At 70.3% G+C, this 25,278-nt stretch overlaps 1 protein-coding gene across 1 annotated transcript in view; it reads right to left on the reverse strand.

Annotated features, from left to right (window-relative positions):
* LOC141983504 (plectin-like) overlaps nt 1–25,278 on the reverse strand; it is a 129,166-nt gene that overhangs the window by 14,157 nt on the left and 89,731 nt on the right. The window contains exon 5 of the mRNA XM_074946703.1: nt 3,513–3,574. Within this exon, the coding sequence (XP_074802804.1) occupies nt 3,513–3,574 (62 nt within the window). The remainder of the gene's footprint in view (nt 1–3,512; nt 3,575–25,278) is intronic.

Genomic DNA, 25,278 nt, shown 5'->3' on the forward strand with positions numbered 1-25,278 from the left:
CCATGTGCTGCCCCCCATGGGCCACCCTGCGCTCTGCCTGTGCAGGTAGCCCAGGGCCCTGGCCACGGGCGCCAGGGTCGGCTGTCTGCCCTGGTTTGGGGTGTGCCGGATGCATCCCAGCCAGGCCAGGCCCTGCCCCCGGGAGCTGAGTGCACAGAGCGTGGGGGCAGGGATTACAGGCCTGGCACAGGGCTGGTGCAGGCAGGCACACCAGAATGTGCGTGGCCAGACACGCGTGTGGGGGCAGGGCAGGCGGGCTCCAGCGCGTGCTGCTCTCTGGAGCCGGGCTTGGCTCGTGGTGCCAGGGCAAAAGCTGGTGCTAGGAGGCGGCATGTCCTGCACGGTGCAGGGCCGTGGCCGTGTCCACATGCTCAGCCAGGCGTTACTGGTTAGACGCGGGGCCGTGGCCACACCCCCGTGCTCAGCTGGACACTAGTGGTTAGACGAGGGGCCATGTCCGTGTCCCCGTGCTCAGTCGGGCATTACTGGTTAGATGCGGGGCCCTGGCCGTGTCCCCATGCTCAGCTGGGCACCAGTGGTTAGACACAAGGCCGTGGCCCCATGCTCAGCCGGGCGCTAGTGGTTAGACTCAGGGCTGTGGCCGTGTCTCCGTGCTCAGCCGGGCGCTAGTGGTTAGACGCACGGCCGTGGCCACGTCCCCGTGCTCAGTCGGGCGTTACTGGTTAGATGCAGGGCCGTGGCCACGTCCCCGTGCTCAGTCGGGCGTTACTGGTTAGATGCAGGGCCGTGGCCACGTCCCCGTGCTCAGTCGGGCGTTACTGGTTAGATGCAGGGCGGTGGCCACGTCCCCGTGCTCAGTCGGGTGTTACTGGTTAGATGCAGGGCCGTGGCCACGTCCCCGTGCTCAGTCGGGCGTTACTGGTTAGATGCAGGGCCGTGGCCACGTCCCCGTGCTCAGTCGGGCGTTACTGGTTAGATGCAGGGCGGTGGCCACGTCCCCGTGCTCAGTCGGGCGTTACTGGTTAGATGCAGGGCGATGGCCACGTCCCCGTGCTCAGTCGGGTGTTACTGGTTAGATGTAGGGCCGTGGCCACGTCCCCGTGCTCAGTCGGGCGTTACTGGTTAGACGCAGGGCCGTGGCCACGTCCCCGTGCTCAGTCGGGCGTTACTGGTTAGATGCGGGACTGTGGCCACGTCCCCGTGCTCAGTCGGGCGTTACTGGTTAGACGCGGGGCCCGGGCCGTGTCCCTGCACTCAGCCGGGCCGGGCGTTACTGGTTAGACGCGGGGCCAGGGCCGTGTCCCTGCACTCAGCCGGGCCGGGCGTTACTGGTTAGATGCGGGGCCAGGACCGTGTCCCTGCACTCAGCTGGGCCGGGCGTTACTGGTTAGACGCGGGGCCAGGACCATGTCCCTGCACTCAGCCGGGCCGGGCGTTACTGGTTAGACGCGGGGCCAGGGCCGTGTCCCTGCACTCGGCCGTGCCAGGCGTTACTGGTTAGACGCGGGGCCAGGGCCGTGTCCCTGCACTCGGCCGGGCCGGGCGTTACTGGTTAGACGCAGGGCCCGGGCCGTGTCCCTGCACTCGGCCGGGCCGGGCGTTACTGGTTAGACGCGGGGCCCGGGCCGTGTCCCTGCACTCGGCCGGACTGGGCGTTACTGGTTAGACGCGGGGCCAGGGCCGCGTCCCTGCACTCGGCCGGGCCGGGCGTTACTGGTTAGACGCGGGGCCGGGGCCGTGTCCCTGCACTCAGCCAGGCCAGGCATTACTGGTTAGATGCGGGGCCAGGGCTGTATCTCCGCACTGCAGCAACCTGGGGAACTCCCTGCTGCAAGATGCCAGCAAGGCTGAGAGCTCAGCAATTTCCAGGGCAGAGCAGTGACGTGACTCATGAGAAGAGCCGAGGTTACAACAGAAAGAGTTCCAGTCCCTCCTATCCGGGGCGAGGGGGCTGTCCCGTTAGCCCAGCACTCCCTGCTGCAGGGTTCCTGCCCCTCCCTCTCGTGCCAGCCCCATCGGGCAGGAGGCAGGGCCCATGCGGATCCAGCCAGGCACTTTCCGTCTCCCCAGGCCCATCGGAAGGGCCTGGCTGAACTGCTGGGGGGCCAGAGCCGATTTTCCACAGTGGAAGACACAGCAGAGCCCAGTTTTTGCAAGCGCCCAGCTGCGGCTGCGGCGGGGGTGGGGGGAGCAGGCACTGGGTCACAGGACGCTGGCCGCGCAGCTCTGAAATCCTGCTTCATCAACGCCCCCCGGAACATCCCCTTCTCCTCGGGGCCGGAGCACAATCGCCCATTGAGAGCCGGGCCGCAGGCTGCCGTGTGCTCAGCGCGGCCGTGGGAGGAGAGGCAGCCAGCCAGCTCGGCCGGGCATGGGGCTGCCTGCAGGCACGGGGCAAAGCGGCTCCTTCCAGGCCAGGGAGGCTCCGGAGGCTTGCTCCCCGGCCCGCCTGAACTGCCCCTGCCTGGTCAGAGCACACAGCTTCCCACTGCTCCGGCGCCCAGCCCTTGTCTCCAAGCACCCCTTCTACCACCCCGCCAAGCTCTCCGGCTGGGGCTCACGCCAGGAGGCAGAGCGGAGCCAGGTGCCAGATGTGGATGCTCCTCCCAGCAGGAGCTGGGCACCGCCCTCACATACTGTGGCACGGCTGGCCCTCGCCTCCCCTCGCCGTGGGCAGGGACTGCTCCCCGCGCCCCTGCCCAGGCATTACCAACCAGTGCTGGGCAGCGCCCGGCAGCCCCAGCCGGCCCCGTGCTGCACTGTCTGCTCTGGTGCCCACCGCAGCCTGCGAGTTCCAGGCACGTGCCCCGGGGGGCTGGGGACAGATGCGATCTAGGGCAGCCCAGACACCTCCACCCCCTGCCCAGTCCAGGCGCCCGGTGCTCCGACCCAGCGCAGACAGCGCCTCCCCGTCACTTACTCTGTGGCTGCTGCTCGGCGGAGCCTGGTCTTCCAGCCCCAAGTCACACACGGGGAGGTGTGGGATGCCCTCCATGTGCCCCTCTCCATCCCGGTTCTGGCATCCCGCCCACCCCAGGGCGGCCATGGGGGTGGGGCACAGCGGGTAGCATGGCAGTATGCAGGACTGCACTTCGCAGCCAGACAGGAGTGGTCACACATGGGGCAATCAGGTAGCCACCAGCTGAAGGAGGCTAGGGCCCCCCGGGGGCTGGGTCCCCTCCAAAGGGGTCTCCCCTCCTGAGAGCCACCCCTGGGAAAGGGATTGGGGTGTGCTGGCCCTTCCATAACTGGGCCCCCCAAGGGGAGAGTCCCAGCTCCAGTGACAGGGGGTTAATTGCCACCGGGGCTGCTGGGCCTGAAAGCAATGCAGTGACCTTCCCCCAAGCCGGCACTTTGCCCCCCACAGTAGGAGCCGCCTATTGTCAGCTATTCACTCCACCCATCCTGCAGCAGTGAGTTCCACAGGCTAACCAGGCACTGCTGGTTAACAGTGAGGGACCTGCCCAGCCCTGGGCTGTCACCCCTGCTGCCCTGCCCTCCGCCGAGAGGCCCCACCCCCTACCCATGGGGAGGCGGGCGGGCACCCTTACCTTGATGAGGTGCTTGTTGACCCATTTGGTGAAGGTTTTCTTCTGGACCCGGTCTCGCTCATCTGCAAGAGAGGAGACGACAGGTGTTAGTGCATGTGGCGGGGCACGGGGGGCTTACGGAGTCTGGGGGGGGGGAGAGCGGCGGCAGCCCCCCCGGCCAGCAGGGCCAGCACTCAGAAGAGGGATGAGCAAGACCCCGCAGACTCCCAGAGCTCAGCACAGGCAGGAAGGGGCCTGACTCATCGGTGCCAATGGGAAGGAAATGGTTGCAATGACTCACACGCCGCGCCGCGCCCCCCTGCTGTGCCCCATGCCCAGCCCCAGGGCACGAGGACCCGATAGCCGATGCCCCAGAGCAGCCCCCTGCACCCACTCCCACGTGGGTCACAGCAGCCGGGCACCCCTCCGAGCGCAGCAACCTGGGTCGGTCCCAGCCGGCCGGGCCCCAGGGCACCCCCTCCAGTGCCCCCCCAGCACTCACCCCACTGCAGGAGCCTGCTGCCCCTGGGGCTGGTGCCTCCTGAGCCCCACATGCTCTAGGGGCCCAGGGCAGAGGCGAGAGCCCCCCAAAGGTGCCAGCAAACAGGCCACAGCAGGGACCCAAAGGCAGTGGGGGGCAGGCGAGCCAAGGGGAGCGGCTCTTCAGCAGCAACGGGCGGGGGTCCCTGTGTGGGGGCGGGGTCTCAGTCACTACTGGGAGAGCCATGGGGAGTAGGGGTGCTGGCACACGGCAGGGAGCAGCCGTCTGCACGCCCAGCGGGCCAGGCCTCCCGGAGAACAGCCCCGACGCCCTGCCCCGCAGACACTGGGGTGGGCCCCACAGCAGGCTCAGGGGCTGGGACCCATCTCCGGCAGGACGGGCCGTGCTGCTCCGGTGGGGACCGGCTCAGCCCCATCCGGCCCCAGCTCAGCAGCAGCTGGGAACATCGAGCCATGGGCAGGCAGTGCCAGGAACGATGCCCAGGTGCCCCCCTGCTCTCTGCCTGAGCCAGGGGGCCCATCTCTCACCCCACAGACACCCTCATCTCTGAGGGCTGCAGGAGCAAGACCCAGCCCCATGGCAGACAGGGAGCAGGGGGGCCATTCCAAACTGCGCCCCCCCCCGCCCCAAGGCATTTCTGGAGCCAGGGCTCCAGCCCCACAGTCCTTCATGCTGAACCCCTCCAGAGCTCTGTGGGGACCCCGAGCCCTCCCCGAGGGGCAGCTCAGCCCCATCACCCCCAGCACATGGCGCCAGAAGCAACAGGCTCCGCCCAGCTCTGCACTGGCCTCAGGGGCTCAGGGGCTAGGAGGCCTGGGTTCCAATCCCGGCCCCACACTAGCCGCCAGAGCCCTGAGCCAGTGGGCAGGGTGGGGGGAGCACTGACCTGCCCGGGACAGGGCCCCTGTGTAACACCCCCCGTGAGCAGGTTACAGCCCAGCGGGGACAGGCGAGCTGTGGGTCGTGAGGAGGCTGGGAACACCCGGGAGGCGCGAGGGCCCCCCACACGGCAGCTAGCCAGGGATAACATCCCCCCTTGCCCAGGTGTAAATGGCCACACGCCCCTCCCCAGAACCCACCCCTCCTCCAAGCCTGAATTGCCCGAATGAAGAGGGGACCCCCCCGCCCCAACAGGCTCGCTGCCCCGGGGGTGGGCTGGCCCAGCTGCCCTCCCCACGTGGGTTTCACGTGTCGTGTCTTGTCCGGCCAGGAGAGCGTGGAGATCTGCCCGTGCAGCTCCCAGCCGCCCAGGGCCAGACACTCGCTGGGACGGGTGCCCAGCAGGGGTGTGCCTCCGGGGGCAGGGCCGACTTCCCCCACGGGAGCCAGGGGCGGGGGCTGCACCCGAGGGGCAGCCGGGGCACAGCAGCTCTCAGCAGACATGGGGGGAGGCACAGACACACCCTGGGGCTCAGCTCCAGCGGGGCACCACCCCCAAGGCAGGAGCACGGCGGCAATCGAGCCCCGGGACGCTTCTCCTAGCCCCCCCCAGCTCATTCCAGCGTGGGCAGGCTGGGCGGGGCAGGAAGTGCCACTCCTGCAGGCAGGCAGGGTTCCCAGCGCCTGCCAGCCACTGCACCTACCGGGGGGGCGGGGGGGGCTGCCATGGGCGGGGCTCGGAGATGGGGCTGGGAGCAGGGGGCAGAGCCGGCAGGAGCCCCCCCACAGGACCCATTGACCTCTCCTCCCCCCACAGCCCCAGTGACGCCCAAACACATCCCAGCCAGGGCAGAGGCCCTGGGCCCCCTATAGCTATGGCTGGACAGCCGGGGGCCCTGGGGGGTGCTCAGAGTGACCTGGGGGCCACAGTGCCACGGGGGGGGGTTGCCCCCCAGCACGGAATGCCCAGGGGGTGGGCAGTGTGTGGGGCAGAGCTCACAGCAGCTGGGGTGCCAGGGCACAGACCCCCCCCACACACACACACAGAGCACAGCACCAGGGCCAGGGACTGGCACCACAAGGAGGGTCACTGCTGAGGTCAGTCCCTCCCCCCCCCCCAACAAACACGCCATGCACAGAGAAGCCCCCCAGTCAGCATGGTCTCCCCACAGCTGCCTCCCCATGCACAGCCCTAGGACAGAGACCCCAACACCGGCAACCCCCACACCCCCTTCCCTAGGCGCAGCACAGCCTCCTACATCCCAGAGCAGGCAATCCCCCACACCCCCCAGGTACAGCCCCCCCATCCCCCATGCTTAGCATAGCCCCCTACATCCCAGTGCAGCAAAGCCCCCTCCAAGCCCATCACAGTCCCCCCTGTCCTGCAGGTACAGCCCCCCCAAATCCCCCATCCCCCAGGTCCATCACAGGCCCCCCATCCTGCAGGTACAGCCCCCCATGTCCTCAATCCCCCAGGTCCATCACAGGCCCCCCAATCCTGCAGGTACAGCCCCCCATGTCCTCAATCCCCCAGGTCCATCACAGGCCCCCCCATCCTGCAGGTACAGCCCCCCATGTCTCCATCCCCCGTCACAGTCCAGCCCCCCCCCATGTTCAGCCCCCTCCGCAGAAAGCCCAGGATGGGGGGCAGGCTGGGCAGGGGCTCGGTACCTTTCTTGCCCTCCGTGGCCCTCAGCACGGCCAGGTAGAGGTTCTCCTCGGGGCCCTCCGGCTCCGGGCTCCGCAGCCGCTGCCTGGACATGGTCCCCGGCACCCCCCAGCGATCTCCGCCCCGCCCTGCCCTGCCCTGCCCTGCTGCCTGGCTGGTGACTGGAGAGGCAGCGCTGAGCAGCTCTCCCCACCCCGGCTCCAGCTCCTCTGCCCCGGGGGGGCAGGCCTGCCCCTCCGCTCCCCAGACTCCTCCCCCAGAGAGCGGCTGGCCGGGGCGGGGGCTCCCCGCCCTTGCCCGCCGGAGGGAGTCAGGAAACCTCTGAGCCCACAGCCACTGGCCTCCTGCTCGTAACCCTTTGCTGCCCACAGCCAGCCTGCCCTGCCGCAGCCGGGCACGGGGTCAGAGGGCTGCACCCGGGAGCAGGGGGGCCAGGCTGGACTCTCCCCCAGGAGGGGATCTGGGCCCTGGTGCCCATTCGGGTGCCCCCGACGGGACAGCTGCCCCAGGCCCAGGGATCTCCCGCTGTCATGGGGGGCATGGCTCTAGTGCCCCACAGCCCTTGGGGAGACTCCCCCTGGGAGGCTGGGCTGTGAGCACAGGAGAATACACCTCCCTGCCCTGTGCCTCTCCCCCTCGGCTCCAGCCCACCTCAGCCAGGCCTGGGGAGACAAGGCTCAGCGCAGGCCAGAGAGACCCCAGGAGCCCCACGGTGCCCCCGGGACAGGGCCAGCTGCAGAGAGCCCCGGAGCCACCATGGGGAGGGGAGAGGACCAGCACCCCTCCCCCAGCCCTGTGCACGGCACGGGGGACGAGCTGCAGAGGGAACCCCAGCCGCTCCCCAGGGTATAGGGCGCTCCGCACAGGAAGCTGGCACCTGGGTGCAGCATGGACCTTGCACGCACCCCCAGGGCAAGGGGGCTGCGACACATGGCTGCACCGTGACTCATGCAGCCTCAGGGACACGCCCTGCTCCTAGCACAGCGCCCTGCGGGGACAGAGCCGGAAGCTCTCCCCAGCCCCGTGGGCACAGGGAGCCAACGGAGCTCAGCCGAGGGCCTGCCTGGGGGCAGGGGCCACGTCCCACACGCCCCTGGCCCCCCAGAACAGCCCCTCCCCCCTGGGCAGGGCTGAATGCACCGGGGACACCCAGGCCTCCGGCACACTGGCTTCGCTAGCCCCAGAACATCCCCGCCTGGGGACAGAGGCAGCCCCCAGCTCGCTGGCCAGCCCCCCGCGAAGGTCAGGGCCAGAGGGAAGGGCCCCACTAGTGGCCAGGCCAGGAGCTGACAGGGCCTCCCCATCCTGTTTGCTGCCTGGGTGTGCCCCACTCAGAAATCCCAGCCTGGCCCCGCTGCTGCCAGAGCATTTCCCCAGCTGCAGGCTAGGGCTGGGGGTCAGACCCCCGCGGCAGGGCCCTGCAGGGGGCCGGGGCTGCCCTGGGACAAGCTTGGACCAGCGCCGGCTCCGAGCAGCCCCGGGTGAGGCAGTGGGGCAAAGGCAGGGAAAGCGGAGGTGCTAGATCCAGCTGCCCCCCTCGCTTCCCAGCCCGGGCTCCCCCCAGCCGCCGCCCCCTCGGTTACCAAGGAGCAGAGCTGGGCCGGGGCCAGCGCGGGAGGAATGTGCCCGACAACGGTTTCTAACCACAACTATTTTCCAGCCACTGACACATATGGAGCAATGAGCTGCCGGGGCCCGGCTGACGCCAACGCACGTCACGGAGCTGGGCGCTCGCTCACATGCTGCCGCAGCCCACCCAGCCAAGACAGTCCCTCCCCAGCAGGGGGCGCTGTGGGGCGGGGCAGGGCGCTGGCTGGGGGGGAGCTCCCAGCAGGGGGCGCTGTGGGGGCAGGGCAGGGCGCTGGCTGGGGGGGAGCTCCCAGCAGGGGGCGCTGTGGGGGCGGGGCAGGGCAGGGTGGGCTGTGGGGGCAGGGCAGGGCGTTGGCTGGGGGGGGGAGCTCCCAGCAGGGGGTGCTGTGGGGGCGGGGCGGGGCAGGGCAGGGCGCTGCCTGGGGGGGGGAGCTCCCAGCAGGGGGTGCTGTGGGGGCGGGGCAGGGCAGGGTGCTGGCTGGGGGGGGAGCTCCCAGCAGGGGGGGCTGTGGGGGCAGGGCGCTGGCTGGGGGCGGGGAGCTCCCAGCAGGGGGCGCTGTGGGGGCGGGGCAGGGCAGGGTGCTGGCTGGGAGGGGAGCTTCCAGCAGGGGGCGCTGTGGGGGCAGGGCAGGGTGCTGTCTGGGCGAGGAGCTCCCAGCAGGGGGCGCTGTGGGGGCGGGGCAGGGCAGGGCGCTGGCTAGGCGGGGAGCTGCCAGCAGGGGGCGCTGTGGGGCAGGTCAGGGCGGGGAGCTCTCAGCAGGGGGCACTGTGGGGAGCGGGGCAGGGCGCTGGCTGGGCGAGGAGCTCCCAGCAGGGGGTGCTGTGGGGGCGGGTTGCTGGTGGGGCAGGGAGCTCCCAGCAGGGGCGCTGTGGGGGCAGGGCAGGGCGCTGGCGGGGCGGGGAGCTCCCAGCAGGGGGCGCTGTGGGGGCAGGGCAGGGCGGGGAGCTCTCAGCAGGGGGCACTGTGGGGAGCGGGGCAGGGCGCTGGCTAGGCGGGGAGCTGCCAGCAGGGGGCGCTGTGGGGGCGGGGCAGGGCAGGGCGCTGGCTAGGCGGGGAGCTGCCAGCAGGGGGCGCTGTGGGGGCAGGGCAGGGCGGGGAGCTCTCAGCAGGGGGCACTGTGGGGAGCGGGGCAGGGCGCTGGCTGGGCGAGGAGCTCCCAGCAGGGGGTGCTGTGGGGGCGGGTTGCTGGTGGGGCAGGGAGCTCCCAGCAGGGGCGCTGTGGGGGCAGGGCAGGGCGCTGGCGGGGCGGGGAGCTCCCAGCAGGGGGCGCTGTGGGGGCAGGGCAGGGCGGGGAGCTCTCAGCAGGGGGCACTGTGGGGAGCGGGAAAGGGCGCTGGCTGGGCGGGGAGCTCCCAGCAGGGGGTGCTGTGGGGGCAGGGCGGGGAGCTCTCAGCAGGGGGCACTGTGGGGGCGGGGCGCTGGCGGGGCGGGGAGCTGCCAGCAGGGGGCGCTGTGGGGCAGGGCAGGGCGGGGAGCTCTCAGCAGGGGGCACTGTGGGGAGCGGGGCAGGGCGCTGGCTGGGCGGGGAGCTCCCAGCAGGGGGTGCTGTGGGGGCGGGTTGCTGGTGGGGCAGGGAGCTCCCAGCAGGGGCGCTGTGGGGGCAGGGCAGGGCGCTGGCGGGGCGGGGAGCTCCCAGCAGGGGGCGCTGTGGGGGCAGGGCAGGGCGGGGAGCTCTCAGCAGGGGGCACTGTGGGGAGCGGGAAAGGGCGCTGGCTGGGCGGGGAGCTCCCAGCAGGGGGTGCTGTGGGGGCAGGGCGGGGAGCTCTCAGCAGGGGGCACTGTGGGGGCGGGGCGCTGGCGGGGCGGGGAGCTGCCAGCAGGGGGCGCTGTGGGGCAGGGCAGGGCGGGGAGCTCTCAGCAGGGGGCACTGTGGGGAGCGGGGCAGGGCGCTGGCTGGGCGGGGAGCTCCCAGCAGGGGGTGCTGTGGGGTCAGCGTAGCAGTGGCTGCATTTGCTCCTGTCTCTCCCTGTTGCTGCGTCTGGGCCTCTGTGTAACTGGCAGGGGCAGGGCAGGCCCCAGGGGCTGCCCCCTCTCAGACCCCAGGGCGCCCCGCCGTCAGCCGGGCAGGGTGCAGCACCGGTCTGGCCCAGCCACGGCCTGAGACAGCTCAGCCGCCCACCCACCAGCCCGGGGCTAGGAGACCAAGGGGGTTACAGAGTCTAAGGCCAGGAGAGATCTGCTGATCACTGAGCACCCCTCATCTCACCAGAGCCCCCCTCTCTGCCCCCCCAACTCTAGTACACACACCCCCTTCAACCCCCTACACACCCACACACCCACACCGCGGAGCCAGAGCAGAGCCCCCAGGCTGGATTCACAGACTCCAAGTGGCCGAATCACAATCTCGCCTCCGGCCCATTCGAGTCTCCCAGCCCCCCACTGCCCGTGACCCCCGCAGCCTCTGCTGGCTCCCCGATGCTGGCACATCGGGTAGCCGGTCTCAATGTCAGGTCCTGCCCGCCGCCTCTCCCGCGCTGGTGCCCCCACCCACAAGGCCAACTCCCGTTTCTCACACCTTCCAACAAGCCCCTTCGGGTTCTCCCAGGCTGCCCCTCATGCCAGGAAAGCGCCTGCCGGATGCATCTGCAAAACGCCCTCGCTGTCCCCCTTCGGCCCCCGACAGCCCTCTGCACCAGGCCCGGCGCAGCTCGACCCAGACGAGGGAGCTGGGGTGACCTGCTGCCCCTGGTTCACCCCGTGTCTGTACAGTGCCTGGCACAGAGGGTCCTGCCCCGAGGAGGTCTCTGCCCCATCACAGGCCCCCGCGAACCCTGGACCCGGCCGCGAGGGGGGAATTTCTAGGGTACCCCCTGCTGGATCCCACTTGAATCGCACAGCAAGGGCCCAGCCCTGCGCCCAGAGCCTCTGGGAAGGTCGGGAGAACTCGCACTGCAGCCGGCCCTGAGGGAAGAGTCCAGGCTGCCCAGGGCTGCAGCAAACCAGGCTGAGAACCACCGAGAGCCGGGCACCCACCCGGGGGTGGGGTCTGAGCCTACTGCTTCTATGTCAACCCAGCACCTGGCCCGGCAGCCACCCCCCTGCAGTCGAGTCACAGCCCCCCACACTGCCTGCTACAGCCAGCCACCCCCTGCTACGGCCAGCCAGCCCCGCAGACCCATCACCCCTGCTACAGCCGGACACCCCTTGCTCCAGCCACAGAGCTCTGCAGACCAGACACCCTTGCTACACCCGGACAGCCCCTGCTACAGCCAGAGAGCCCCTCCTAGAGCCAGAAAGCCCCACAAAAGAATCACCCCCACTACAGCCAGAGACGCCTGCAGACCAGTCACCCCCACTACAGCCAGACACCCCTTGTTACAGCCGCAGAGCCCTGAAGACCAGCCACCCCCCGCTACAGCCAGACACCCCTTGTTACAGCCGCAGAGCCCTGAAGACCAGCCACCCCCCGCTACAGCCAGACACCCCCACTACAGCCTGAGAGACCCACAAACCAATCACTCCCCTGTGTCCAGCCAGCCCCAGAACCGCAGGCTTCCCAGGGCCGTGCAGCTTGAGGGACCAGCAGCGTCCCGTCACTGCCAGCCGCCACGTCTGCTCAACGCCAGCTGGGGGGGGCCCTGAGCTTCACCGCCATGGGCCCCCAGCTGGACGCACCTGCCTGCCGCTCCCCTCCCTCGCCTGTGGCCACCCAGCCCAGGGGCACCCGGGGCGAGGCCCATGCAGGGGGCCGGGGTGTTGCCACGACGGCTCGCGGCTCCGCACCCAGCCCTGCACGGCACGGCTCCCCAGCAGCGCAGAACGGGGCGAGGCAGGCAGGGCAGTAGGAGAACTGGGGTCACCCACTGGGCGCCTACCCCAGACGGCCGGGGAGCAGGGCCCATTTGGGGCAGTGCTCTGGGGCTGGCAGCTTTGTTAGAGGGGCTGGGGAAGCACAAGCCCGTCTCAGCTCAAGGGGGGGACCCCGTCCTCTGCCAGCAGACAAGGGCTGCCCCAGCCGGGCTCCCCAAGGCCTCAGGGGTCCATGGGGGGATGGGCCAGCAAGGTGTGCGTGTGATCCCTCCTGCACCTGTCCCTGCACGGGGAGGGGCTGCCCGCCTCCCGGGGAGCTGGGCGGGGCGGGGAGCTGCACGTTGCTCAATCGCTTGGCTCAAGGGTCTCTGTTACCCTGGCAGGCCCCGCCCACTGCCCGACAGGAGGAGGCGGGGCGAGGGCAAGCCCCGCCCCCAAACCATTAACCCGTCGCTGCCCTGAAAGCGGGAGCGGGGTCCGCTGAGCTCAGGCAGAACAAACACACCCGGGGCAGCCGAGTCTAGTGGCGGGAATGAGGGCCTGGGGGTGCCCTTGTACCCCTCCCTCACTACCTCGTCACTGCACCCAGCACTGCACCCCCTCCCTCAGCACCCCAACACTGCACCCATCGCTGCACCCCCCACCCTGTCACTGCACCCCCCGGACACTGCATCCGTCACTGCAACCAACCCCCCACACACACTGCACCCATCGCTGCACCCCCCCTCCCTGCACCCAACACTGCACCCCCCACCCTGTCACTGCAACCAACCCCCCCACACACACTGCACCCATCGCTGCACCCCCCCTCCCTGCACCCAACACTGCACCCCCCCGGACACTGCATCCAACCCCCCCACACACTGCACCCATCGCTGCACCCCCCCTCCCTGCACCCAACACTGCACCCCCCACCCTGTCACTGCACCCCCCCCGGACATGGCACCCATCACTGCAACCAACCCCCCCACACACACTGCACCCCCCACCCTGTCACTGCACCCCCCGCCCGCCCCGCACCGCCCCCTCCTCCACCGCCCCCCGCCAGCCCTGCCCCCCCCGCCCCCCGGCCGGACCCACCGACGCAGCAGAGCCGCCGGCTCAGGTAGCTCCTCCGCTCCGGCTCCGAGCGGCCGCTCAGCAGCCCCTCGGCGCCCCGCAGCACCGCCCGCTTGTAGGCGAAGTAGGCGGCCACGGAGGGCGCGGGGTCCGGGCTGCCGGCCATGCCGCTGCGCTGCCTCCTCGGCCCGGCCCGGCTGGGACAGGAGCCGCCCAGCCCAGCCCCGCCCCGAGCGGCCGGGGCCCCGCCAGCGCCGAGCCGGCCCCGCCGTGCCCGGGCCCGACCCCCCGGCATCCCCCCGGGCCCAGGACCGACCCCCCCCAGCTCAGGACCGACCCCCTCCGGCATCCCCCCCGGCCCGGGACCGACCCCCCCCAGCTCAGGACCGACCCCCTCCGGCATCCCCCCCGGCCCGGGACCGACCCCCCGGCATGGGACCGACCCCCCCCCCAGCTCAGAACCGACCCCCCCGGCATCACCTCCAGCCTGGGACCGACCCCCCGGCCCGGGACCGACCCCCCCCCCAGCTCAGAACCGACCCCCCCGGCATCACCTCCAGCCTGGGACCGACCCCCCCGGCTCGGGACCGACCCCCCCCGGCATGAGACCGACCCCCCGGCATCCCCCCCGGCCGGGACCGACCCCCCCCAGCTCGGAACCGACCCCCCCGGCATCACCTCCAGCCTGGGACCGACCCCCCCGGCTCGGGACCGACCCCCCCCCCTGGCATGGGACCGACCCCCCCGGCTCGCAACCGACCCCCCGAGCCCCCCCACTAACAGCCCAGGACAGAGCCCCCATCAGGCCTTCTATCTTTGCACTGAGCCCCTACCTCCAGGGTCCCCCCCAGCTCTGGACCCACACCCCCAGCACCCTCAGCCCAGGACCAAGCCACCCTAGCCAAAGCCTGAGCCCCCTCAGCAGCCCCCCCACCCGCACAGCCCGGGACCAAGCCCCCTGCACAGCCCACCCCGGGGGAGCAATCCCCAGCCACCCCAACATCTGGTGCACAACCCCCCTCCCCCCGGGAAGTGCCCAGGGCAGCCCCCATGGACCCAGTCTCCCTGGTTCCCCGCATGCCGGGTTCTGGCACCCTCTCCCCATTTCCTAGCCCGTATCCAGCTGGCAGGGCCGGGAGGCTGAACTGGCTGCAGGGGCCGAGACCTGTCAGAGCCGTCAAGGATGTGCAGGCTGCGGCCGCGTGCGTGGGGAGCCCAGGGTGCAGAGCAGTGGCCCCGGCCAGAGGCCAGCTCCACAGGACCCGCGCCAGGGCCCAGCGCAGAGGGGAGCCCTCCGCACGTTCCTTGTTGGCTCCCTTTCCCGTTACCTCATCAGAGGAGAGCCCATGGCTCCGACGACAGGGCCAGAGCCGCCCGGGACTCCCCCTGCGCCAGAGCTCGCAGGACAGCTGGTGACAACAGCCCCTGGCCGCCAGCCACAGCACGGCCAGCTCCTAGCAAGGCCCGGGACGCCGCAGCCCCAGGCCTGCCCATGCCAGGGGTTGAACCCGGGGCCTGTGGCAGTGCCGCTAGAACTGACATGACCCCCCTGCAGAGGCAGCCCCGGATCGCCTGGGGTGGGGCCCGCGCCACGCTGGGAGGCTGCACCTTTCCCCTGCTAGACCCGTACCACCAGATCGGCACCCCTCCCCAGCACTGCTCTGAGGGGCAGCGCCCCCCAGACCGAGCGGCCACAGCAGGGGATCCCCCCCTGCCACAGAGCACCCAGCAGCCGCACGTCCCGGGCCAAGCATGGGGCTCCTGGCAAGAGCGGGGCCCTGCCTGCCCAAATGCCCACTAGCGGTCAGTCTTCCCTTGCAGCCCCAGGCGCTGTTCAGAGCAGCAGAGAGCTTGCCGTCTGCCCCATGGCCCTGCATGGGGCCAGGCAGCCCCCTAGCAGCAGGGCAGTGAGTACAGCCGCATGCCATTGGTACAGCCCACAGGCCCACCCTTGCAATGCACCTTGGGGGGTCACTGCTATGCCCCCTCCAGAGGGGCAGTGGGTCACCAAGACCTGCCAACCTGCAGAGCATCTCCAGGGCCGGGGGCGGGCTAGAGAGAACAGTGCAGGCAAGCCAGCCCCCCAGGGCACCGCAGGGGAGGCGCTGGGTGGGACCCGTGGGAGGCTGCAGCTGGAGCAGCGCTGAGTCCAGGAGCCCCTGTCCTGCAGCGGGGAGGGAGGAACATCCTCGAGGCTGGCTCAGTCGGAGCCTTTGGCAGTTTCCCCGGGTGCCTGGGGCCCTTGTCACCACAACTTAGCACAGAGAACAGCTGCCAGCGGCTAGCCAAGGGAGCAATGTGCCTGGGTTCTGTTCCTAGCCCTGGGAGTGGGGTGTAGGGGTTGGGGGGGCAGGACTCCTGGGTTCTATTCCCAGCTCTGCATGTGACCTGGGCCCAGCCCCGTCCCATCTGTGGAGCGGAGATAAGGCAGGAGCGCCGGGTGGGCTGGGCTGCGGTTCTTACCGCTTGTGGGAGGCAGGAGACGGCTCTGGATCTTACAGGCTGCAGTGTCCTATGGGGGGTTTGTTCCTTTTACATGCCTCAGCTAGTCTGTCCCTTGGTGGAGCAGGGGAAGGGAGCCCCACGGCCTCAGCCCCCAGCTGGCAAAGGGCCTTGAGCACACGCTAAAACCAAGACACCCTGGCCCACAGCCTCTCCCGACCGGGATGCCCCAGGCTTTCCCCGGGGCAGCAGGAGACACTGCCCAGAGTCGCTCCCCTGCAGAGCCGTTCCCAGGGAGCGGGGGCAGCTGAGCGGAGGTCCCTTGCTCCCAGCTCAGCACAGGGGCTGTTTCTCTTGGCAGGACCTGCCAGCCCAGGCCCAAACCGCAGCCTTTGCCATTTCCTTTCCTTTCCTCGCAGCTGATGAGTCACTTGGCAAGAACAGCCCCAGCCAGCTCCCCCTTCCCAGCCCCAGCCCTGGCCACGGGAGGGCTAGTGGAAAAGCTGACTGGGGAGGGAGAGGGGTTCCCAAGAGTCCCATGGGGCCCTCCCCGCCCACAACGGCCACTCCTTCCTTCATTGTCGCATGCGGCTCCAGCCAGCCTTAGAGACGGGAGCAGAGCCCAAACAAACAACAGCCGCTGCGCACTGTTAGCTACGGCATTTCCCTCCCCCACCCATCAACAAACCCTCCAGCCTTCTGCCCCCCGCCACCTCATCAACACATCCTCCCCACCACTCCCACGGGCACAATTCGTCTGCGGAACTCCCTGCCACAGTGCACCAGCGAGGTGGGCAGCGTAGCAGGACTCAGCAAAGAACAGACAGTTCTATGGCGAATGAGCCTCAGCGAAGGGACAGAGAAATCCCCACCCGCAGGGCATGGGCCAGCCACTGCCAGTGCACGACGCTGCCCATGGGCCAGGTGTCCCAGAACTGCCCGCTGCGGGGAGCCCTGCATCCTCCCCTGACGCAGCCAATGCCGGTGCTGTCGGACATAGCGCTCGATGGGGCTGGGGGCTGCTCCGGCTACCCTTCCCCCTCCACACTCCCCAGCTGCGGGCAGACGGAGAGGGGCCCTCCGGGCACAGCATTCTGGCCTGTGCCGAAGTGAGCAGGGGGCTCCAGGTGTGGGCAGCGCATTGACGGACCCCCTGCCCCAGGCCGGCGGCACGAGCCCTGGGGCCAGACAAGAGCAGCGCCTGGGAATTAGGCTACTGCACAGCTCCCCCCAGGACAGCCCCCTGGCGCTAAGCCCAGCCCTTTCTGGTCAGCCATGTCCAGGCAGGCGGGGACCAGGGCCACGCTCAGCCACCACTGGGGCGAGCTGGGGCACCCCTGGAGCTGCCCCTGCTGCTGGGCATGGGGCTTAGTGGCCAGAGGCGCCAAGGAGACTCGGACACAGCGCCAGGAGCAGCTCAGGCACTGGGGGGCGGGCAGAGCTCCTGAGCCACAGCCCCCAGCCCTGCGCCCCACGGCAGGGAGGGCGGGTTACAGACACCGTGCCCAGGGCTGGTATTTGGTATCCAGGACAAACAGCCTCCCCCCGTTGGGATGCAAACAGACGCTGGTGCTAAAAATACCCCCACGTGGGGTGGGGCTCTGCAGACGTCACAGGGCAGCTCCCCCATGGCTCCAGGGACATATACTGCAAGAGGCTGGGCTCACCCCACCCAGCCCCCCACGCTCCCAGACACACCCAGGCTGTGGCAGCTGGGGGGGTGGGGGGGGTGATTAACCCTGACTGAGCCAGGCAGGAGCCCAGGCAGTGTCGGGAGCAGGGCTGAGCAGAGAATCCAGGAGTCCTGAGCGCAGACCAGGCTGCCTAGAGGAGGCCATCACAGGCCAAGGCTGGAGGCCCAGCCCCGTCTGCTGTGGGGTCCGTCCCAGGCGGCCTGCAGTCCCCATGAGGGCCAGGGGCGGGGGGCACAGACATGAGCCCCATCCCGCTCCAGGACTCTGCCAAAGCCCCTCCGAGATGACAGGCCCTGGCAGGTGCGACCTTGGCCTGGAGGGTGGAGCGAGATGCCCTCTGAGCAAGCGTGGCCCTGTGCCCGGGACGTCGGCCCCTGTTCTGCCCGGGAACAGGCCCCCGCCTGCCGTCACGGTGCCCGGGGGGATTCCTGGGGAGGCGGAGCCCCTCGTGGTGCTGCCGGGGGACAGATCCCCCACCCCGCTCCCCCCCCAGTGCAGCGGCAGCCGCTCCCCCAGCCCCCCTGTGCAAGGGGGCAGCACCAGCCTGTGGTTTCCTGAGCACTGGTGCGTGGGCCCTCAGAGCGGCTGCTGCCATGGCAACGTGGGCCAGCGCCCGCCACCAGATGAGGCAGCGTGACATCCCGGAACGCCCTGCACGGATTCCACGGAAACCGCAGCCAGCGCCCTGGAAACGGCGGGGGGGGGCGGGGATCCGGCACCAGCTAGTTCCCTTGCTGGCTAATGCAGCCCCCCAGGGCCGCCAGCAGGCACCCGGGGCAGGGCACGCGCCACCACAGGGCGGCTCAGCACTCCCGGCACCCAGCGGCAGCCAGAGGTGCCTGGCTCCGGCCCCCATCCCCAGTGCCTGCAACCAGTCAGAGGGAGAACTATGGGGCAGGGCGGGGGCCCACTCTAAGTGCACAAGGCTCAGCTACAGGGAAGGGAAGCCAGGAACTCTCAGCTCCCGTCCAGCATCGTCCCCCCAAGCTACCCCCGAGGGACCCACTGCCCAGGGGGTCTGGAGGAAAAGGGGGCGCAATGGGGATCCCACCATTTCTGCCAGGAGGAAGCAGGCTCCAGCCTCTGGGGCGGTGTTTGTACGACTCACAGCGACCCCGCCCAGTCCCAGCTCTGCCCAGTGTACTGTAAACACCAGGACACTGGCACAAAGGTGCAGGGGAGAAAGGGAGACGCCATGGGGGGGCAGCCCTAGAGTAACCAGGGGGGCTTGGCAGGATGGCCCCCATGCTGGAGCTGCCAGGGCAGTGGACAGAGAAGACAATAGCTGCGGGGGGAGGGGGACTGTTCTGAGAACCAGCATCAGTTTCATATAAAAATAACCTCAGCAGTGCAGCCCTCCTGCCAGCCTCAACAGCTGGGACTTGGGAACCCGCGCGGCAGCTGGAGATGCCAGGGGCTGCTTGTGAACACCTACACCCCACCCCCTCCCGCGGGCAGGCCGGGGCCAGGGAGCTGCAGCTCGCAGGGTCCCCAGAGAGAGTCCCCAGAGCCTGCAGCCCGTCCCCCAGCCAGCCTCACCCTGAGCGCCCTGCCAGCAAGCCACCCCCCGCATCTCCTCCCCTATTGACACAGCTGCCCCAGAAACGCAGCCCTCAACCCTGTCTGTCACCAAAGGCCTCCAGCGCCCAGCCCTGCAGCAAATGGGCCCTGGGCAGCCGCCAAAGCCAGCCCAGCAATGCGGGGGCAGCGAGGCAGGCCCGCCCGACACCAGTCCAGCAATGCCCAGCCCCACAGACATCCAGCCGGGGAAGCACCTGCCAACGAGACCCCCAAGCTCAGCCGGACACCCGGCCTGGTCCCCCCTCTGGGCAGCACCCCCTGCTTGCCCGCACCCCACAGGCTCAGCTGAAGGGAGAATTCGCCAGGGAGTCCCCCCTTCTGAGCAGAGGAGTCAAAGCCACTCTAGGGACGGAGGTCTCTTGCTGCCTTTGAGCCGGAGCCACCTGATCCCCAGCTCACCCAGGCCGAAACGGGCCCTGGACAGGGCCCAGAGCGATGGGGGGAGTCCTGGGCCCAGCCACCCCCATCACATCACACACTCTGTACACCCAGCAGCTGCCACGGAGTGACCTCTGGGGAGGACAGCAGGCAGGGCAGAGCCCCAGACCGGCACAGCGCTGCAGTTGGGGATGCTGATCTAGAGTCAACCTGAGCACAGCCCCTCGGCCCTGGGCTTGGCCCTGAGCACAGACCGTGTTCCCTCCCCCCGCAGAAAAGCCCTGGCATTTAAGAGCTCCGTGGGAAAGCCCGTCTGGCTGGGGCAGCGGGACCAGGCGTGCGGACCGGGGGTCTGTGCATCTCCAAGGTGATGCCGCAGATCCTGAGCCAGCTGCTGCCCCACCCGGTTTATTCCCAAAGCCCAACAACGCCAGAACAACGGTCCCCAGCCGGCTCCCGGCTTGGCACCAGCCTCTCCAGGGACCACAGCATCCCCGGCGCTCTGCAGCCTCTTCCCTTCCCTGGGTGCCCTGCACTGCCCTGGCACCAGCTCCCCGCACACCCAGCCAGCACCGCCGCCTATGCCCCAGCCCCACGCTGCCGGTGGCACAGATCCAGACACGGGCCCGGTCCGCCGCCCGCACCCCAGGAGGAGCCAGCACCGGGGCTGCCTCTGCCCGCTCAGCCTGGCACGACACAGCTGCAGAGAAGCCTTTCAAAATGAGATCCGAGCCCTCGCAGGGCAAAGGCAAGAGCCCACACTGCTCTGGGGAAACTGAGGCCTAGGGAAGGAAATGACCTGCCGTGCTCACAGAACAAGCCGGGACAGAGCCGGGAGAGAACCCAGGAGTCCCGGTCCCAGGGCCCCGACCCACTGCCTCCCCCGGCCCGAGCCGGGAGAGGACCCAGGAGTCCGGCGGTGACGCAGGGGTTAAGCCGGCGCACACGTGCCCGTGTTTGGCGGGGAGGGGGAGGGGGCGGGCGGGGGAAGCGGCCGCCCACAGCCCGGCCCCGCCCGGCCCGGCTCGGCCCGGCCCGGCCGCTCTCACCTGGGGCGCGGCGCTGCCAGCGCCAGGCCAGCAGCAGCGCCAGCCCGTGGGCCCCGGCCACCAGCCAGGGGAAGGGGCCGGCGGGGGCGTCCATGGCCGCGGGGCGAGCTCCGGCTGCGGCTCCCTGCGCCCGCCCGGCCGGCCGCGGACCCTGCCCGGCCTCCTCCTGGCCCGGCCCCCTGCGCCGGCCCGCCCCGCACTGCGGCTCGGCCCGCCCCGCGGCGCCCGGGTCCGCCCCACGGGACCCCCCGCCCGCCCGCCCGCCCGCCGGGGGACCAGCGCCGCCCCCGCCCCGGCCAGGACCCCCCGCCCCACTGGACCCGCTGCCGAGACCCCCAGCGCCCCCCCCCGTCCCGCGCGGACCCTCACAGAGACCAGCGCCCCCCACGGGGACCCCTCTGGGGGACCAGCACCCACCCTCCCCCAGCCAGAACCCCCTGCCCTAAAGGGAGCCAGCACCCCGCACCCTCCGGTGGGAGCCCCCCACCCCACCTGGGACCCTCTCTGTGCCCTCATGGGGACCAGGACCCCACCCTGTCTGGGACCACTCGGCCCGGAGCCCAGCACCCCCCACCCTAATGGGGGACTGCCTCTTACAGGGCACCCCCTGCGCCCCACAGCTCACCCCCCATGGGCCCAACCCCTTCACTGCGCACGCTGGCCCACACCAGACCCAGCTGAACCGGCCCCCCAGCCCCGGACGGTGCAGGGCCCTGCCAGAGCTAGGAACAAAGATTGCCCCTCCCCCTCGCCACCAGCACCAGCTCCCCCCAGGGGCAGGTATGGGCACCCTGCTGCCCCTCCGCCAGCCCCAGCTGCCCCACGGCTCAGCACCCATCACTCACAGCAGGCATCAGCAGGGGGCTTTTTATAGCCCAAACTGCTGGGGTGGAAATAGCCCAGCCGGCGCCTAGGAGCCGGGCACACGCGTGGGCGAGGCACTGGGCCCCTACCTGGCACGATCTTCATGGGGAGGCAGCGTCTCCACGGCCCGGGACGGGGCAGAGGGGGCAGGAGCCGGCCGCACAGAGCCCACACGCAGGCTGCAGAGCCCTGGCTGCAGTGCAGCCAGCCCTGTGCCCATGGGGAAGGGGAGGGAGCAGCAGGGATATAAATATCTCCGCACAACCTGTCATGCCTCCCGAGTTAGAAAATGACATGGCAGGCTGGAGGAGGGGCCGGCTGCAGCCCCCCAGAGCCCCCTGGCTGGAGATCTCCCGCCCCGCAGGCCCAGGCTCCGCCGCCCACGAGATGGGAAACGGGGGCTCTGCCAGGGCCTGCGGCAGGCCTGCCCCACCTAGGCCCCTCCCTGGGGGTCTGTCCCACCCCGCGTTTGTCCTGTCACAGCGCTCGCCCGGCTGGCCTGTGCCCGTACCCGCCAGGTAGCCGCATCAGACAAGCTCTTGGCAGGCCAAAGGGGTCCCGGTGCAGCATTAGCTGGCAAAGCCAGCAACTAGGGGCCTTGGGGCCAGCACCATCCCGACCTGCGCTGGCACCTGCCGGGGGCAGAACGTCACAGGCATGGCCTGCCCCACCCCCTGCACACAGGTAGCCCCATGGCACAGGGCTCTGGGTCCTGTCTAAAGTGCCCTCCCCACGGCGGGTACTCAACACCGGCATCCCACCCCCTTCCCAGTGCTGCCAGCCCCACACAGCACGGGCGGGTCCCGGCCAGGCCTGCAGTCCGGGTCGCTGGGGTTGGAGTGTAAGTGCTAGGGGAGGGCAGGGCAGGGCAGGGCAGAGCCCCAGGGGAAGGCAGACCTTGCAGGGTTCACAGCTTTGTTACCTCCCCACAGCAAACAGCCCCAAGGCCCCAGGCCTAGCGCCCGAGCGGGGGAGCGGCTAGCCTCTGGGCAGGTGAGGGGGTGGGGGGGAACTCGGGAGGATGCTGGCACAGCAGGTGCAAGGCCAATGCCTGCCCAGTCCAGGCACGGGGATGGCAGCTCTAGGGCTCATCCCACAGCAGCATCTCCCTGGCGGGCCATCCTGCCTGACCCCACCCTGGGGCACTCATCAGCGCATGGCGTCAGCAGATGCCTCCACCCCTGCAGTGCCCTGAGCCCACCCACACCCTCCGGATCCATGTCCACGGCCCCAGGCGCGGCTCAGCCGATCCCAGCGACTGCGCTCCTGCCAGGGGCCGGACAGCTCGGAGCAGCGCCTGCTTTGACCTTCCTTCCCGCGAGGCTCAGCCAAGACAGGACCTCTGACCCCCTCCTGGTACCTCCCCTGCTGCCCCTCAGGCCCAGCCGCCACTGGGTGACCAGAGCCACCTGGATGGGCAGGCCCCCCAGGAACACACCGGCCTCCAGCTGGGGGACCCAGCACACGCAGGGGCAGGGCATTAACTGCTGTGCCCGCCCAACGTCACACCGCCGCCCAGTGCCACCCGCGGCCCCTGCCCCCCAGCCGCTGGGCTCGGACCCTGCAGGGCCCCCCCTAGCCGGCCGCGCCGCGGGCTCAGGCCATGACACCGCAACAGCCCCCCTCTGAGCCCTTCTCCCCGCGGAAACGGCGCAGACTGCGCTCGACACCACCTGCCTCCTGCACAGGGGCTGGACGCGCAGGGCCAGGCGGGGGCGCTGCCAGCAAGCCCTGCACCAGGTGACCGGAGCAGGGGCAGGACCCCAGTGCCCTAGAGTCCAATCCAGCTGAGCACCAAACACCAGCCCAGGATTTCACTGCAACTGACTCACCAGAGGACAACAGAAGAACCGGAACTGGATCCCTCAGTCCCTGGAACAGGCTCTGGAAAGAGCCTCAAGTTGCAGAGCCAGATCCTGACAGTCAGAGTCACAGGGTCAGGGCTGCTGCAGAGCCTGCGCTGGGGGGGAGGAGGTGGGGGGGGTGCTGCCCCGCCCCCGCCCTCTGCCCATCCTGGGTCAGAGCAATTCCTTCCACCCAGCCCAAAGCCACAGGCAGGTCAGGCCCATAACCGGGAGCCCAGGCAGACCGGGGAGGGGCAGGGGGGCCAGGGCCCATCCCCATTCACAGCCCCCCACCAGGGCACTTGTACTGTGCCACTCGGCAGCGGGGGCTCTGCCAGCCCCACTCCCTTCACACCTGGGCCCCCCACGGGGGCAGGGCTGTGGCACCCACCCACCCCAGCCCCAGCACTTTGCAAGGCCGGGGTGGGGGGGGGGGGGTGCTGGGACAGGCAGGGAGAGACCAACGCAGCCAGGATGAGCTTGGACTGAGGCCCAGGGGGCGTAGGCTGGGGGCAGGGCAGGGCCCCCTCTCCCTAGGCTCCTACCTTGGCCCTGCTGGATGAGGTCTTCCATGAAATACCTGCCATCCTCCCAGTCCATGGCTCTGGCTGCGACCAGGCAGACGCCAGCGCAGCTGCTCAGGCTCCCGCTCAGCTCGGAAGCAGGAGCAGCTCCTCACACACCCTCCTGCCAGAGCGAGTCCCAGCAGCGCCAGGAGCTCAGCGCCTGTCTCGCAGGATGCACCAGGGGCTCGGCCTCCCCTCCTCTTCCTCTTGCCAAAGCCTGGCAGCCGGGAGCCCACCCGCAGTCTCCCGCCCCAGCCTTCCAAATTTACTCCAGCTGCTCCGAGAGGAGCGGCCAGGATTCCTGTGGCAATCGGCAATTCAGCCCCTCTGCTCCGGCCCAGCAGCCTGGGGAACAAGGGCTCCGGGCCGCAGGGGGCTTTCCACATGCCCAGCACCGGCACCTGTATCGGGCTGGGGGGCCTCGGCCTGCTGCGGCTCCAGCCAGGGCAGCGCGTGGGAATTACAGCATCTGGAGCAACCCGCTGAGGACCCAGCTCCTACGGGCTTGGGGCAGCTGGGCACAGCGGGCGCTCACCCCCCCAGCGCTGGGCAGAGGTGTTGATGAGGGCTGGAGCTGGTGGTTTGGCCCCCTTCCAGCAGACTCCACCCTGGGGCAGCGCCCGCCCGAGCTGTCCTGGAGCTCTCAGTGCCGAGCCTGGCGCTTTGCCCTCTCCCCACCTGACCCCAGAGCCCTCTGGCCCTGGACCCACCCCAGGGATCTCAGCAAGGAGCAGACCCTGGGGCCCTGGCTCTCGCACTGAACCCCCTCCTCTCCATGAAAACAGGGCTGGAGGGTCCCAGACACCGGAGACCCTCTCCCACACCTGCAAAGGCCGGGCTATGGGAGAGCATGAAGGAGCCCCCTGCCCTGCGTGGCCCCCGGAGAAGGCCAGCTCTAGCCCCGCTCTCACCCCTCCCCCATCAGGGAGATGGGATGCGGGCAGAGACCCAGCTGCCCTCCCCCTGGCAACCTTCCCACCCAGCGTGCCGGCCTGCACAGTGCCAGGCGAAGGGCTAACAGCACAGCCATAGGGGGGCAGGGCCATGGGTCAGCACTGAGGGCCGTGGACAGAGCCGTGGGGCGAGGGGTGGAGCCCAGGGCCGTGGGGCAGGACAGAGAGCTGAGGGCGAGGGGTGGAGCCCTGGGCCGTGGGCAGAGCCGAGGGGCAGAGCCCAGGCCTGTGGGGCAGGACAGCGCACGGGGAGCGGGGGGGGCTCAGCCCCGCCTGGGGAGCGGCTCAGCGTGGCGGGGAAGACGCCTGCGCCGGCAGCTGTTGGACAATGAGCCCATTGTCCCTGCAGAGCAGCTGCGGGGCCGGGCGGGGCGCTACCTGCCAGAGCCGGGACAGGGCCGGGTGGGGAGCAGCAGGCCCAGCTGACCCGCCCAGCCCCCCCCGCAGGACATGGGGGCCAGGCTGGCCTGGCAGGGAGCCGGGAGCCCCAGGCCACAGCCCAGGAGCTGCGGCTGACTCAGGCCCCAGGAACAGGCCAGCGCCGCGCGTTTCCTGGTGGAAACTTGGAGCCGAGGTGCTCGGCCAGCAGCAAGGCTGAGTCACCCCACATGCAGCAGGGCCGGGGCCTCGGGGAGGGCAAGAGGGGGATGGGGCAGCAGGACACCAGCCCCCTCCTCCAGCGACCTGCTGCCACGTCTCCACGGGTCCCCCTGGGCTCCACTGCGTGGCCAGGGGATCGCGGGCGGGCACGGGGCAGAGCAGCAGGCGGCTGGGAGCAGGCTGTAGGGGGTGGGGGGTGACTGGGAAGGGACCTGGGATCACCCCCCCACACACACACACACCTTCGGGCGCAGGCCCATAGCCCAGCCCCTCCCGCCGCACAGGCTGTCCGGCTATCGGGGCCCGTCCAGAGAGCTGGGGGCCTGCCCTGGGCCCCGCACTCGGACGTGGGCTCTGGTCTCCAGC

The sequence above is a fragment of the Natator depressus genome, chromosome 2 (genome assembly GCF_965152275.1).
Source record: "Natator depressus isolate rNatDep1 chromosome 2, rNatDep2.hap1, whole genome shotgun sequence".
NCBI lineage: Eukaryota > Metazoa > Chordata > Testudines > Cheloniidae > Natator > Natator depressus.